Source organism: Vigna umbellata, chromosome 4, assembly GCF_029865625.1.
Source record: "Vigna umbellata cultivar VRB3 chromosome 4, Vumbellata_1.0, whole genome shotgun sequence".
NCBI lineage: Eukaryota > Viridiplantae > Streptophyta > Magnoliopsida > Fabales > Fabaceae > Vigna > Vigna umbellata.
Window position 1 is genome coordinate 13,844,986 of NC_142168.1, and position 12,043 is coordinate 13,857,028.

The window sequence follows — 12,043 nt, forward strand, 5'->3', positions numbered from 1 at the left end:
TTTCATTTGAACCGATTAAAATGCGTTTTCGTTGGGTTTTGGTGCAGTTATTCTCGTGTCTTTAGGCGGTGTTCTATGGCGGCGATTTCTTGCGTTTTGTACTCCTCCAATTCCCTCCACTATGTTTTTAAAACCATCCAATAAAAAAAATGTACAATCAATTCTCTTCAACTAAAATATAAAGTTGTAAACTCGAATCACCATGAGTCAGGAGCAACCTCAGAGACGTCTAACCTGTATGGATCGGACGTCTATATAAACGTTGGACCTATATAGGTCCGACGTCTATAGAGACATGGGACCTATATAGGTCGGACGTCTATAGAGACGTTTGACCTAAAGGGTCCGACGTCTCATTAACGTCACTCATATAGACGTCAGACAGAGATCAGACGTTAAAAGTCCAAAATAACAGACGTCTAAAGTCCTTTTTGCACTAGTGTCATGATTTTGTTTTTTAAATTTAAAATTTTTAGAAGTTGAAAAATGAAAAAAGTAAAAGCAGATAAATGATGAATAAAAGTTGAGATAAATTAAGTGTACAATTTTTATCTCTAAAGTATCATAATTGTGTAATTTTGTTTAAACATTTTTTTTAACATTTACAAGGGATATATGTCATGATATTTATCGAACAAATAATAGAGTTAGTATGGATTTTAAAAAGTGTTGGTTTAATATTTTTTAAACAATTAAGGAGGATAAATGTACAATAAAAAAAAAAGCTTCGGCAATTTGACAATTTTCAAGAATGATGAGTATAATTTGCTCAAATAATAATTCGAGGGACTAAAGTCGTAAAATCTTAAATTGTAGTGACTAATAATGAATTAAAGAGGAGAACTTAACTTGAATAATAAAAAAACACAGATATCGAATATTTAAAATAAATAACTCGTTCTCCCGTGTTTCTTAGTATCATGAAGAATTTTAAACTTTATGTAATTTGTTTTAAACAAGTATATGCGCCTTGGTCTATTTTATTTTGTAGTCGTTGGTGTCTTCTTATTTATATTTATAATTTTTGAAGTTATATATTAAAAGTTATCAATTTTATTATTATTTTTTTAGTTTAGTTTTCACCTACTCTTATTTTAAAAAATACATAATTATTTATTTTTCACGTAATCCTTTAAAAAACAAAAAACATTAAAACTAATTATTATCCTTGTCTATTTGTAGTTTTTTTTTGTATAAAAATGATAATATTTATTTTATCTTTTGATACTTTTTATCCTGAAAGAAAAAATTAATTAAGTTAAACTAATCACTAAAAGATGAATCTCTCACGTCGCCTCCAGAAGAAAAGAAAACATATACAAAGAGAGACAAAGTGGAATCCACCCTCCTATCCTATGAGCTCTAGTAGATAAAAAGAAAAGGTAAGTATTTAAGCAAAATAAAATAAGAAAATAAATAAATTAAATACTTAATTATTAATTTCTAAAAATTTATGTTTTCGTTCCTCTATTTACGATATATATATATATATGTATGTATATATTAAAATATTCAAGTGTATCTTTATATTTATTGTATAAAAAATAATAAAAATCAAGAAAATATATACTTAATAAATCCTTTGTTTTAATAGTACAATTTTATTCGTTAAATTATCTTAATAGTTAAAACTAAAGGATCGATCTGTCTGCTAACAATAAAGATTAAGCCAACAAAATTTATTAAACGATTGGATCTAAGTTGAAAAAGTGTTAAAAAAACAATATAAAAAATTACTCATTTAATATTTTTTTTTCAGTTTTAAATCAAGATATTTCCTAAAAAGTGTCATATAAAAAACTTCGTCAAAATTCTTTTAGTAATTAGACGAACATATTTATATTTAAAGAAAGCTATAACAAATACTAAAAAATTGGAAAAAAGCTATCTGAAGACATTTTAATTGAAGATCATAAACTACTAAAACAGGTTTAAATTATTAATAAAAAATTAAATTAAATAAATGACATAGCCAAATTACTTTATTATGTTATGTTAAAGGTTATGAACATAATACACTCACAATAAATCATGATATGTCCCCTCGATGAAAATAAATTATTCTACTAATAGATAGAAAAATAAGATTAACACAATAATATAACATATAGAAATTTCAAAATCTAAAAAAAATCATAATTATTATCTAATGACAATTAGATAATAATATTACATGAAAATTTGTACAATAAATAAATAACTTTTTTATGTTCTTTGACTCAAGATACACTTACACTTTTCAAAACAAAAATTTAGTTTAAATCTTATAATTGTTTATTACAAAAGAATAAAAAAGAGAGTAAAAAACATTTCACTTTAGACATCTAAAATTATAAACTTATAATTCATTATATAGTCATTATCACACATGTCATTGTTTATGGAAAGGGATTTCAAACTTTTTAAAATATATTATTTTCATTTGATAGTGCTATCAAATGTGACATTTAACCGTGCTATCAAATGTCATTACAACTTCAATAATAAAGAATGATTATCTAACAACAAAAAATTTATATTTTTAGGTGTGAAAAATCAGGTTAAGTTATAACATACTAAAAATATCTTACGGAACCACAAGTATTGATACTACTCTCATAAAAAAATATGTATAATCATAAATAATGTTATCATCTTTACCCTCAAGAATCATCCATATAATTTTAAGTATACTCGCATGCTCCAAAACAATAATTTAATCTAACCTTACAAAGTTCTACAAGAAAATAAGAAAAGGCAAATATAAACTTAAATATTTTTATTTTGGCACATATAAAAACATAAATTTATAGTTCATTATATAATCTCATTTCTTATCTTAGGTGATGTGATGTGAAACTTTATAAGAGATATTATTTTGATTAACTCAATAATTATCCAGTCCAATAAATAAAAGGTATTACTTTTTTATAATGTCTATTAATTTTTTTTTTGACAATGTTGAATCATTTTCTCTTATTCTAAAATTAGGGTTTAATATTTGAAAATGATTGTTTTTAAATTTATATATATATATATATATATATATATATATATATATATATATATATATATATATATATATATATATATAAAGCAGTGGTGCAACTAGATGGGGAGTGTATATCAAGATAAGTGGAAGATGATATAACTCAAAGAATGAAAATATGAAGGTTATCGTTCCGTATTTGATTTCGTCTACTGTTTTTCCTCCTAATTAATTTGGTGGAAGCAGAATAAAATGGGTTGAAATAAATTTCTTTTGTTTAAATCAAAGTGTAGCCATTTTAGGTTTCTAAAAATACAATGCTAGCCGACATCCATGAAATCCTTTATTTTCTTTTTAAGTTTTTTTTTTCCATTGGTTTTCATTTTATTTCTCATCTTTTTATAATCATATTAGGCGCGATAAAATTAAAAAGCACATTTATTCAATTAGAATTTTAAGTAAAATATGTTTGTTTGTTTTTTCCTCTAAGTCCTTTAATTTTTAAAATCTTTCGTAATTTATGATGTTGACAGTTTTAATTCTTCTTAACTACCCTTATGATTTAGAATTAAAAATTATAAGTATTTATACTTATAGAGATGCAGTTCTTGGTATTTTTTTCTAGATTCGAAGTCATTTCGAGGTAAAAAAATATACTTTACTAATTTAACGTGGATTTTAGAATGTTAGAATAAACTAAAAATAGAAGATAAATTAAGGGTGATTAGAATGTTAAATTGGCATATAATTGTATTGATTACATAGTAGTTTAAGTATAGTAATTGGTTGGCTTCATTATGACCTGAGAAAACGTTAAAGTTTCCTAAATTTTTTATTAAGTAAGGATATTTCATTGAAGACAAAATTCAAATGAAATAATTTTCATCCCTAATAATTTTAAAAAAATATTATTTATATTCATATTGCTACTTAACTAACGTGAGATTCTCCGTCCAAATCATGATGAGTTTATATAATACTTACAAAAACATATTCATTTATCATCCATACTTATTATGATATAATGATATTTAAATTTTAAATCGAATCATATATTAGTATTTTTATAAGATGTACTAAATACAAATTTTTTGAAAGAAATCTACCATTTGTTTGAATATTTTATTGTTCTTTGTGTATATATTAATTGTAAGTAGTTCGATATAAACGAAATATAATTATCATTTGCTCATATATTTAGTTTATTATAATTAACTCGTTTTTTTGTGTATTTATATTTGTTTCTTGTTATAATTGTGTCATATACATCAATAAAGGATGAAGCATGTTTGGATGAAAATTCTAAGCCGATTTAGAGAATTCTATACTTTAAATAAATATATTTGATCTAAGAATTACCAGTTTTGTAAACCTTTTTATTTTATATAAAGTTTAGAGTATCACTGCATGTTTATATTTGATAATAAGTTTCCTTGAAGAATAAAATATTTTAGATTATATCAATACGAAAATTAAACTCATTTATTGCATGCTAATTTCTTTGATCATTATTGGGTTTTAAAATCTGGAAGAACAAATGCTTTAATTCTTTCATATAAAATATTTCATGTCATGAGTTGTTCCATCTCATTTATTTTATTTTTAGTCTTGTCTCTTTCTATTTTATTCCATCAATAGCTAAAAATCGAAACATAAAGTAAAGATGCTTCTTTTAATTTTTTTTTTAACACGTGAAGCACTCCCTCATTTTCTCTTTTCAATAATGCTCTTTTATAAATACAATCTTATATTAAAGAAAAATGTTCATGATTACATTATCAAAAAAATATAGATCACTCCAATTCAATCTAAATATTGAATTGGGTGCTTTTAATACTTGAGTAAATCTCAATTCAATCTACTCAAATTCATTATTTATTAGATTCAATAAATTTCTATGTTAAACCCATGCTTTAAACTTTCCTATTACTATAATATATTTTTAATATTTTTATTATATATAAGTTTATTTCAGAAAAAAAGAAAGAAAAAATTCACATATTTTTTTTGTCTCAATTTCCTTTTTTCAAATATTTATACCATATTTTATTAACTTTAATTTTTGGTTTGATTTATTTAAATATACTATTTAGTGAAAATACAAATAACATATACATGTATTCGAGTGTTTATTATTCTCTATATCATGATCAATAATCTCACATGGCCTAAGAGTAAGATTAAAGATGATTTATATATTTATGAAGTTTTACGTTCTAAAATGGATCGTATCTTGAATGTATGATGATTTTAACGAAATTTCTTAACAGATTTGAAATCAAAATATTGGTGTTCACTGATAACCGAACATTCAATCCCTTAATCCTTTCTTAGGGATGATTCCAATACTCATTTTTTTTTTCACCATTCGAGACATGAGACAAAACTCAACAAACAATATGTTGGATGTACCTTGATAAACTCTAACTATATCGTTGGACAAACTTAAGGTCAGAACAATTATAAATACATTTATAAATAAACAGAATATATTTTAAAAGTGATAAATATAAGTGTTGGAAGTCCCAATTTCTACTATCACGCACGAGATGTCTATACCTCGACGTGAAGGAGGTGTGTTGGAAGTTTCACATCGACTACAGATAAGGCCAAAATATAATATATAAGTAAGGTGCAAACCTCACCTTACAAGCCGATTTTGTGGGATTGAGTTAAGGTTAAATAATAAGTTGGTCTCCTTCAAATACATACATACATACATACATACATATATATATATATATATATATATATATGGGGTTTGCTAACGCGTGTAAGAGAGATAGATAAAAGGTTGGAGTAAGAGAGATGAAAGAAAAATGGTTGAGAGAAATGATAGAGGTGAGTAAGGGTGTGGGGGTTTCTTTTTTTTAGTTTTGAGAATGAAAATTATTAAAATACCCTTAACCTTAAAACTTAAAATCCATGATATATAAGAATATTTTTGTCTACTAAAATCCGGTATACATTACTAAAATGTACCAACTAAAAAGCAGACGTACGCTTTAACAAACCTATATATATATATATATATATATGAATAAATGAAATGGAATCTAACTCCCTTAAACAGTCCTAATATGTATAAGAAAAAAAGAAAGGAAAGAATATATGGAAGTCACATCAGACATTGCAAGAAGGTGTATAAATAGGCAGAAGCAGATTAAATTATGAGGTGAATTAAAGGGAAGAAAAGATAAAGAATGGAGGGTCCCCTTGTAATTGGACGTATAATAGGAGAAGTTTTGGATCCATTTACGAGTTCTGTGAGTCTGAGAGTAGTTTATAAGAATCAGACAGAAGTTATCAATAGTTGTGAGTTGAAACCTTCCCAAATAGTGAACAAACCAAGAGTTCATATTGGTGGAGATGACCTAAGAGTCTTTTACACTCTGGTATGCTCCTTTTTCTCTCTTTCCATTTTCTTCTTCTTTCAACACTCTGTTTTTCCATGCATTTTTTCCATAAACAGATAATGGTGAATCCTGATGCTCCTAGCCCAAGTCAACCTTCTTTCAAGGAATATTTGCATTGGTCAGTTCCTTCTCTTTCTTCACTTTCTTCGTTTTCTATCATAATCTCAAACTTCTACATAAAACACTTCTTTCCTTATTTTAACATATTAACCATCAATTTTTTTTATGTTTACAAGGATAAACTAAACTTAGCCCTTATCAGAATTAGTGTATAGATCATTTTTCTTTTCACAGGGAGGCTAAAAAATATATTGTAATTTAAGGTTTTCTTTACACTGGTTTTTAGTATACTGTAATTAATAGTTAAAAGTTGAAAATATTGGTCAATTTCAATAACGTAAATATCTTAAGAATAAAATTAATATATTTACAATTTATTCAACAAATATACGAAAATAATTAAGAATAAAAAGTTAAATACATATTTAAAATATAAAATCTGAACTGAAATTGAAATGAACAAACGGTAGTCATAAACATTTTAAAATATAAAAAAAAAGTAGATTTCAACGTAATCAATGCATTTATATATTTTTTTAGAACAACAAAACTTTACATTAAATAAATATAATTTAAAATAAAGTAAAAAACGTGAGAATTATTTAATAGAAAAGGTAGTAGTATCAAATTGAGAATAGAGTACCCACAAAAAATTGAAAATAAATAAATAAATAAATTTAAAAGTGGTATTTTAGGTCAAGTTATGATTTGAAGGAGTGATAGAGTGAACAAGTTCTCCTCCACGAAAGGTAAAGAAACCCCTTTGCTCTTAATTAAGATCTATTTGATTTGAATTTCAATTCCGTACAATAAATCGATCTTTTAATGAAAAGTGTTTGATAATTTTGTGTGTTGATAACTTTCGTTGTTCACCGAATGCGTAGGTTGGTGACCAATATTCCAGCTACTACTGCGGCAAACTTTGGTACGCCCACAACATTTATTTTGTAATGTTTTTGTCGGAATATATTTGAATAGTTGAATTTTGTTTAATTAAGACTCTAACTCGAAAATTTATGTTTATATCGCATCCAATAGTTTAAATTCTTTAAGAGTTTAGGTTTAAGAAAATTTAAATATTCTTTCAATTTCAAAACGTTTTTAAAAGCAAACTATAACAAAATGCAAAATTTAAAACGAATAATATCTCAAAATAAAAGTGATCGAGTCTAAAACTATCATTTGACGAATTTGAAATAAAGCTTGATTTGAAATAAAAAGTAGCTTGCGTCAAATAATAATTTCTTTTGTTTATGATTAGTGTGTGATGTATGTTACAGGACATGAAATCCTGGAATATGAAAGTCCACGACCAACGTCGGGGATTCATCGTATTGTTTTGGTGTTGTTTCGACAATTGGGTAGACAAATAGTGCATGCTCCAAGATGGCGTCACAATTTCAACACCAGAGATTTTGCTGAAGTTTACAACCTTGGATTACCGGTTGCCGCTGTCTATTTCAACTGTCAACGTGAAAATGGTTGGGGTGGAAGAAGGGCATAGAACTTTTTATACAGATACCATACCTTCTCTAAAATAGTATACTATAATTTTTATCTATTCAGATACTGTAACTTTTATCTATTCATATACTTAGTTTAGAATTCGATTTTAAAAAAAATTAAATTCTGAACTAGCACGATAAAAATGTATTATGTGAGTAAATAAAACTTACAGTGTGTTATTATGATAAAAAAAATTACTATTTGTGTGAAAAATTCTCCTTCGTTTTAACCTCTATTCTGAAATTAGACTTTCTATTATTCGGTTATAATACTTTTCTCTTTATATATATTTTCCAAATATTTAGCAATAAACGATTCCACCTTATTTAGTTCAAGCCCGTTAATTAGTCACCAAAATTTCGCTAATGAATTGGAATTTGTTTCTTTTAATTTTCATATCTAAATTTTGTCTTTTGTATGATTTTAGTTTCTGGGTTTAAGAAAATCTACATTTTTAATTCAACATTTCAGTCTGTATGCATTTTATTTCTTTTATTTTGTTCGGGTTGAATTTTAAACCTAACACATTCGTTTAAAATATCATAAAAATACTTTATTTGGTTAAAATAAAAAAATCATTAATTTTTTTTTTCAAATTTATAGACTAAAACCAGAGGAAATAAAATAGAGAGGCTATATTGTAGATAAAAAAAATAAAATTTAAACCGAGAAAAAAATGATTTCCAGTGGCAAGTAAATTCCACGGAATTAATTAAAAAAATTATAAAATGTATAGAAACTCTGATAGGTTAAAGCCCATGATAGAAGCCCAAAGTTCTCGGATACATCAATATAAGAGGGTTATTCTCTACACCATCTCAGATTTATCTTTGCACCACCACATTTTTAAAAAATTTCAAAATTATCCTTTATATTTTAAAAAATCCTACACTTCCACTTTTTTTTTAACGGATGTCAACATCCGTTGAAGAAAAATTCTTCAACGGATACGTCACATTCATTGAAAATTTTTTTTATGTCACATCCGTTAATGGATGTGACCACATCCGTTCAAGCTTTATGTTTTTTCTTTAGTTTTTAATTTATTAATTTCTTGTATATTTAATTAATATATAAATATTATTTATTTTTTTTTAAATTTGTTACGTAATTATATATAAATTAATTTTATTTTAATTAATGAATTAATTATTATTAATATTAATTTAATTATATTATTTTTTAATTAGTTATAAACAATGGATATGTCACATCCGTTTAATTTTTTTTTAATTTTTAGTTTATTAAAATATTATATTTTAAATTAATTTATAAATTATTTAATTCTTTTTGTTTTTATAATATATTACGTAAATTAATTTCATTTTATTTAATTAAATTAATATCATTAGTTTAATTAATTTGATTTTTGTTTTACTTTAAATTAATTAAATTAATAATAATTATTTAATTAAATAAAAATATTATAAAAAAACAAAAAAAATTAAATAATCCATAAATTAATTTAAAATATAATATTTTAATAAAATTAAAAATTAAAAAAAAAGAAAAATTTGAACCGATATCGCCACTGTGACATATCCGTTTCTTAAAATTAATTAAAAAAATAATATAATTAAATTAAATTAATAATTATTATTTAATTAAATAAAATAAAATTAATTTAAGTAATATTATAAAAAAGCAAAAAAAAATATTCTATAAATTAATTTAAAATATAATATTTTAATAAACTAAAAACTAAAAAAGAAAAAACATAAAGCTTAAACGGATGTGGTATGAAGAATTTTTTCTTCAGTGGAAGTCCACGTCTGTTGAAGAAAAAAATGTGAGAGTGTATGATTTTTTAAAATGTAAAGGGTAGTTTTGAATTGTTTTAAAAATGTAGTGGTACAAGAAATAATCTGGGTGGTATAGGGATTAACCCTCCCAATATAATTTAGTTGGGCCTACACGACTTGTTTTCCATTTCTTTTTTTCTATTTGATTCCTGATGTTTTATTACTCCACCCCCCACTTTCTTCTTCTCCGCGAGACACTAATTTTTGTTTGTCTTTTCTCTTACTGCTATGTTTCTTCTCCTTCTTATTGAGTACGTAAAGTTTTAGAAGGAAGTGTTTTTCGTTGTAGGATTTTTGGTGAGGCATAAAGAAGATTGCAAGAATAAGTAACATTAATCCTTCCATCACAACACACTGCGATAATTAAAATATTAAAAAAATTATGATCACAATAAATGGATGTGTTTGAAATATCTGGAATCTACAAAAAGGGACAATCATAATTGTATGATCACAATCTTAATCTTTGATCGAAGTTGCTACAAATAAACTGTACGGCCATCATACTCATCTAATCAAAATTATTTTTATAAGAATTGTGTCTATATATTAGGTTAAATAAAAAATAAAATATTACTATTAGGTTTTTATTTTCCCGAAATTTTCTATTTGCAATTCTCAGCACAATATATTTCTAATAAAGCTATATGATTCTGTAATATTTTCTTCCTTGTAGTGAAAATACAACTAAACTCATGATATATTCATAATTTTCATTTTTTGTTGATAGTTTGTTATAATAAAATACAATGTTTAATCTAATAAAGTGAGCAGAAGATGGGAAGTCCATCCCTGCAATCAATATATGTGAACAAAAATATATAATATAATCAGTATATATATAAAATAAAGTCAAAACTTTACTTAAAAAATAACTAAAATTTTACATTTAACATTCTCTAAGGAAAAAATAAATAAATTTTATAAATATTTTGGAATAAATAAAAATATATACCTTCGTCCCAACAAGTGTAAGGTATCTCTCACGACCACATATAATGTTCGGGATAGCATATATGCATCTTGCAAGTTGCAAAAACTTTCTTTAAGAATTATTTTTTATGTATTTTTCTCTTGAATTGTTATTAAAAAAGAAGATCGGAATCTAACTAGGATGCAATGAGTAAACACAAAATATATATATATATAGTATTTCCCGGTAAACTCATAAATAGAAGGAACAATTAACTCTAAAATTTTCTGGAATAGCACGTTTTAAGGTTTTAATTAATCAAACTAATAGTAATTTTATTATCTGCACTGGTAAGTGTCCCTTCTATTATGTAATTTATTAACTTTTTGTACCTTAATTAAGTGACACTGTTACTTAATTGGTGATGCTTTCAAATATGTTTATGTCTTAAATTAATGTCATATTAATATAATCTAATAAAAGTGTTTATAAGACTCAAATATTTAATTTCACTGTGGTCGTAATGTTCACGTGATATTGCATCAAGATGATATTCTATGTTTCTAATATCTACTTTTCAATATTCTTTTGATTCAGAAAATTCTGAACTTTTTTATACCTTTTGTTTTCTTTACTCTTCAGGCAAAAATATGCTTTCTAAATTTGTATCCATATGTTTTCAATATCACATGATATATGCTTTCTAAATTTGTATCCATATGTTTTCACTTTTTTTTGTAATAAACCCAATCATGAGTTGATATGGAAAACAGAAAGATTCATCTGTTTTTCTTTTCTTTTTTTTATTGATTCTTCACCTTTATAAAAAAAATCTGCAACTTTTTTTATACTTTTATTTTATTTACTCTTTTGGACCTGGTATTGTTGGCATCTTATACATATGGGTTTAAATGTGAAGAAAAACATGCTATGCAAATATCATCCATCATCTTTCCAACAACGTTATATTGGACATATTTTCTTGTGGGATTTCCTTCCACCTTTGTTCATGATGTAGTCATATCTTTCCCAAGGTATATGATATATCTTTTGACCTGGTTAATATTGCCCTGTAGGTAGTCCATATTGACAAATATCCTTCTCACATAAATATGTATAAGCTTCTTACGACAGTGTTTTAATGCAATGCACAGGACATAAAACCCAATTGGAATATGTGAAGGTTACTGCTGTCTTGTTTTTGCTCTTTATCCATGCCTATAATCTTATTTGAGCCACACATAGAATTTCTTCTCCATCTCCCTTGCTTTTGTAAACAAAATGCTATTTCTTCAATATTATATACTCCACGTAATAGCTATCCACACCGCCCCTCCAAATGGTATTTCCCTTTTTGTTCAATTCTACTTGATAAAAG

At 25.0% G+C, this 12,043-nt stretch overlaps 1 protein-coding gene across 1 annotated transcript; it reads left to right on the plus strand.

Annotated features, from left to right (window-relative positions):
* The first annotated feature begins 6,133 nt into the window (after positions 1-6,133).
* LOC124840020 (protein HEADING DATE 3A-like) lies at positions 6,134-8,163 on the plus strand. The gene is made up of 4 exons (XM_047315996.2): positions 6,134-6,363; positions 6,441-6,502; positions 7,329-7,369; positions 7,725-8,163. Exons 1-4 carry the CDS (start codon positions 6,172-6,174, stop codon positions 7,946-7,948), a joined length of 519 nt encoding a protein of 172 aa, XP_047171952.1. The 5' UTR covers positions 6,134-6,171; the 3' UTR covers positions 7,949-8,163.
* Positions 8,164-12,043: the final 3,880 nt, after the last annotated feature.

Coding starts and splice junctions, on each gene's coding strand:
- LOC124840020 (XM_047315996.2), top strand. CDS start 6,172: ATGGAGGGTCCCCTTGTAATTGGACGTATAATAGGAGAAGTTTTGGAT. Junction 6,364..6,440: donor TAAGAGTCTTTTACACTCTG/GTATGCTCCTTT, acceptor TTCCATAAACAG/ATAATGGTGAATCCTGATGC. Junction 6,503..7,328: donor TTCAAGGAATATTTGCATTG/GTCAGTTCCTTC, acceptor CCGAATGCGTAG/GTTGGTGACCAATATTCCAG.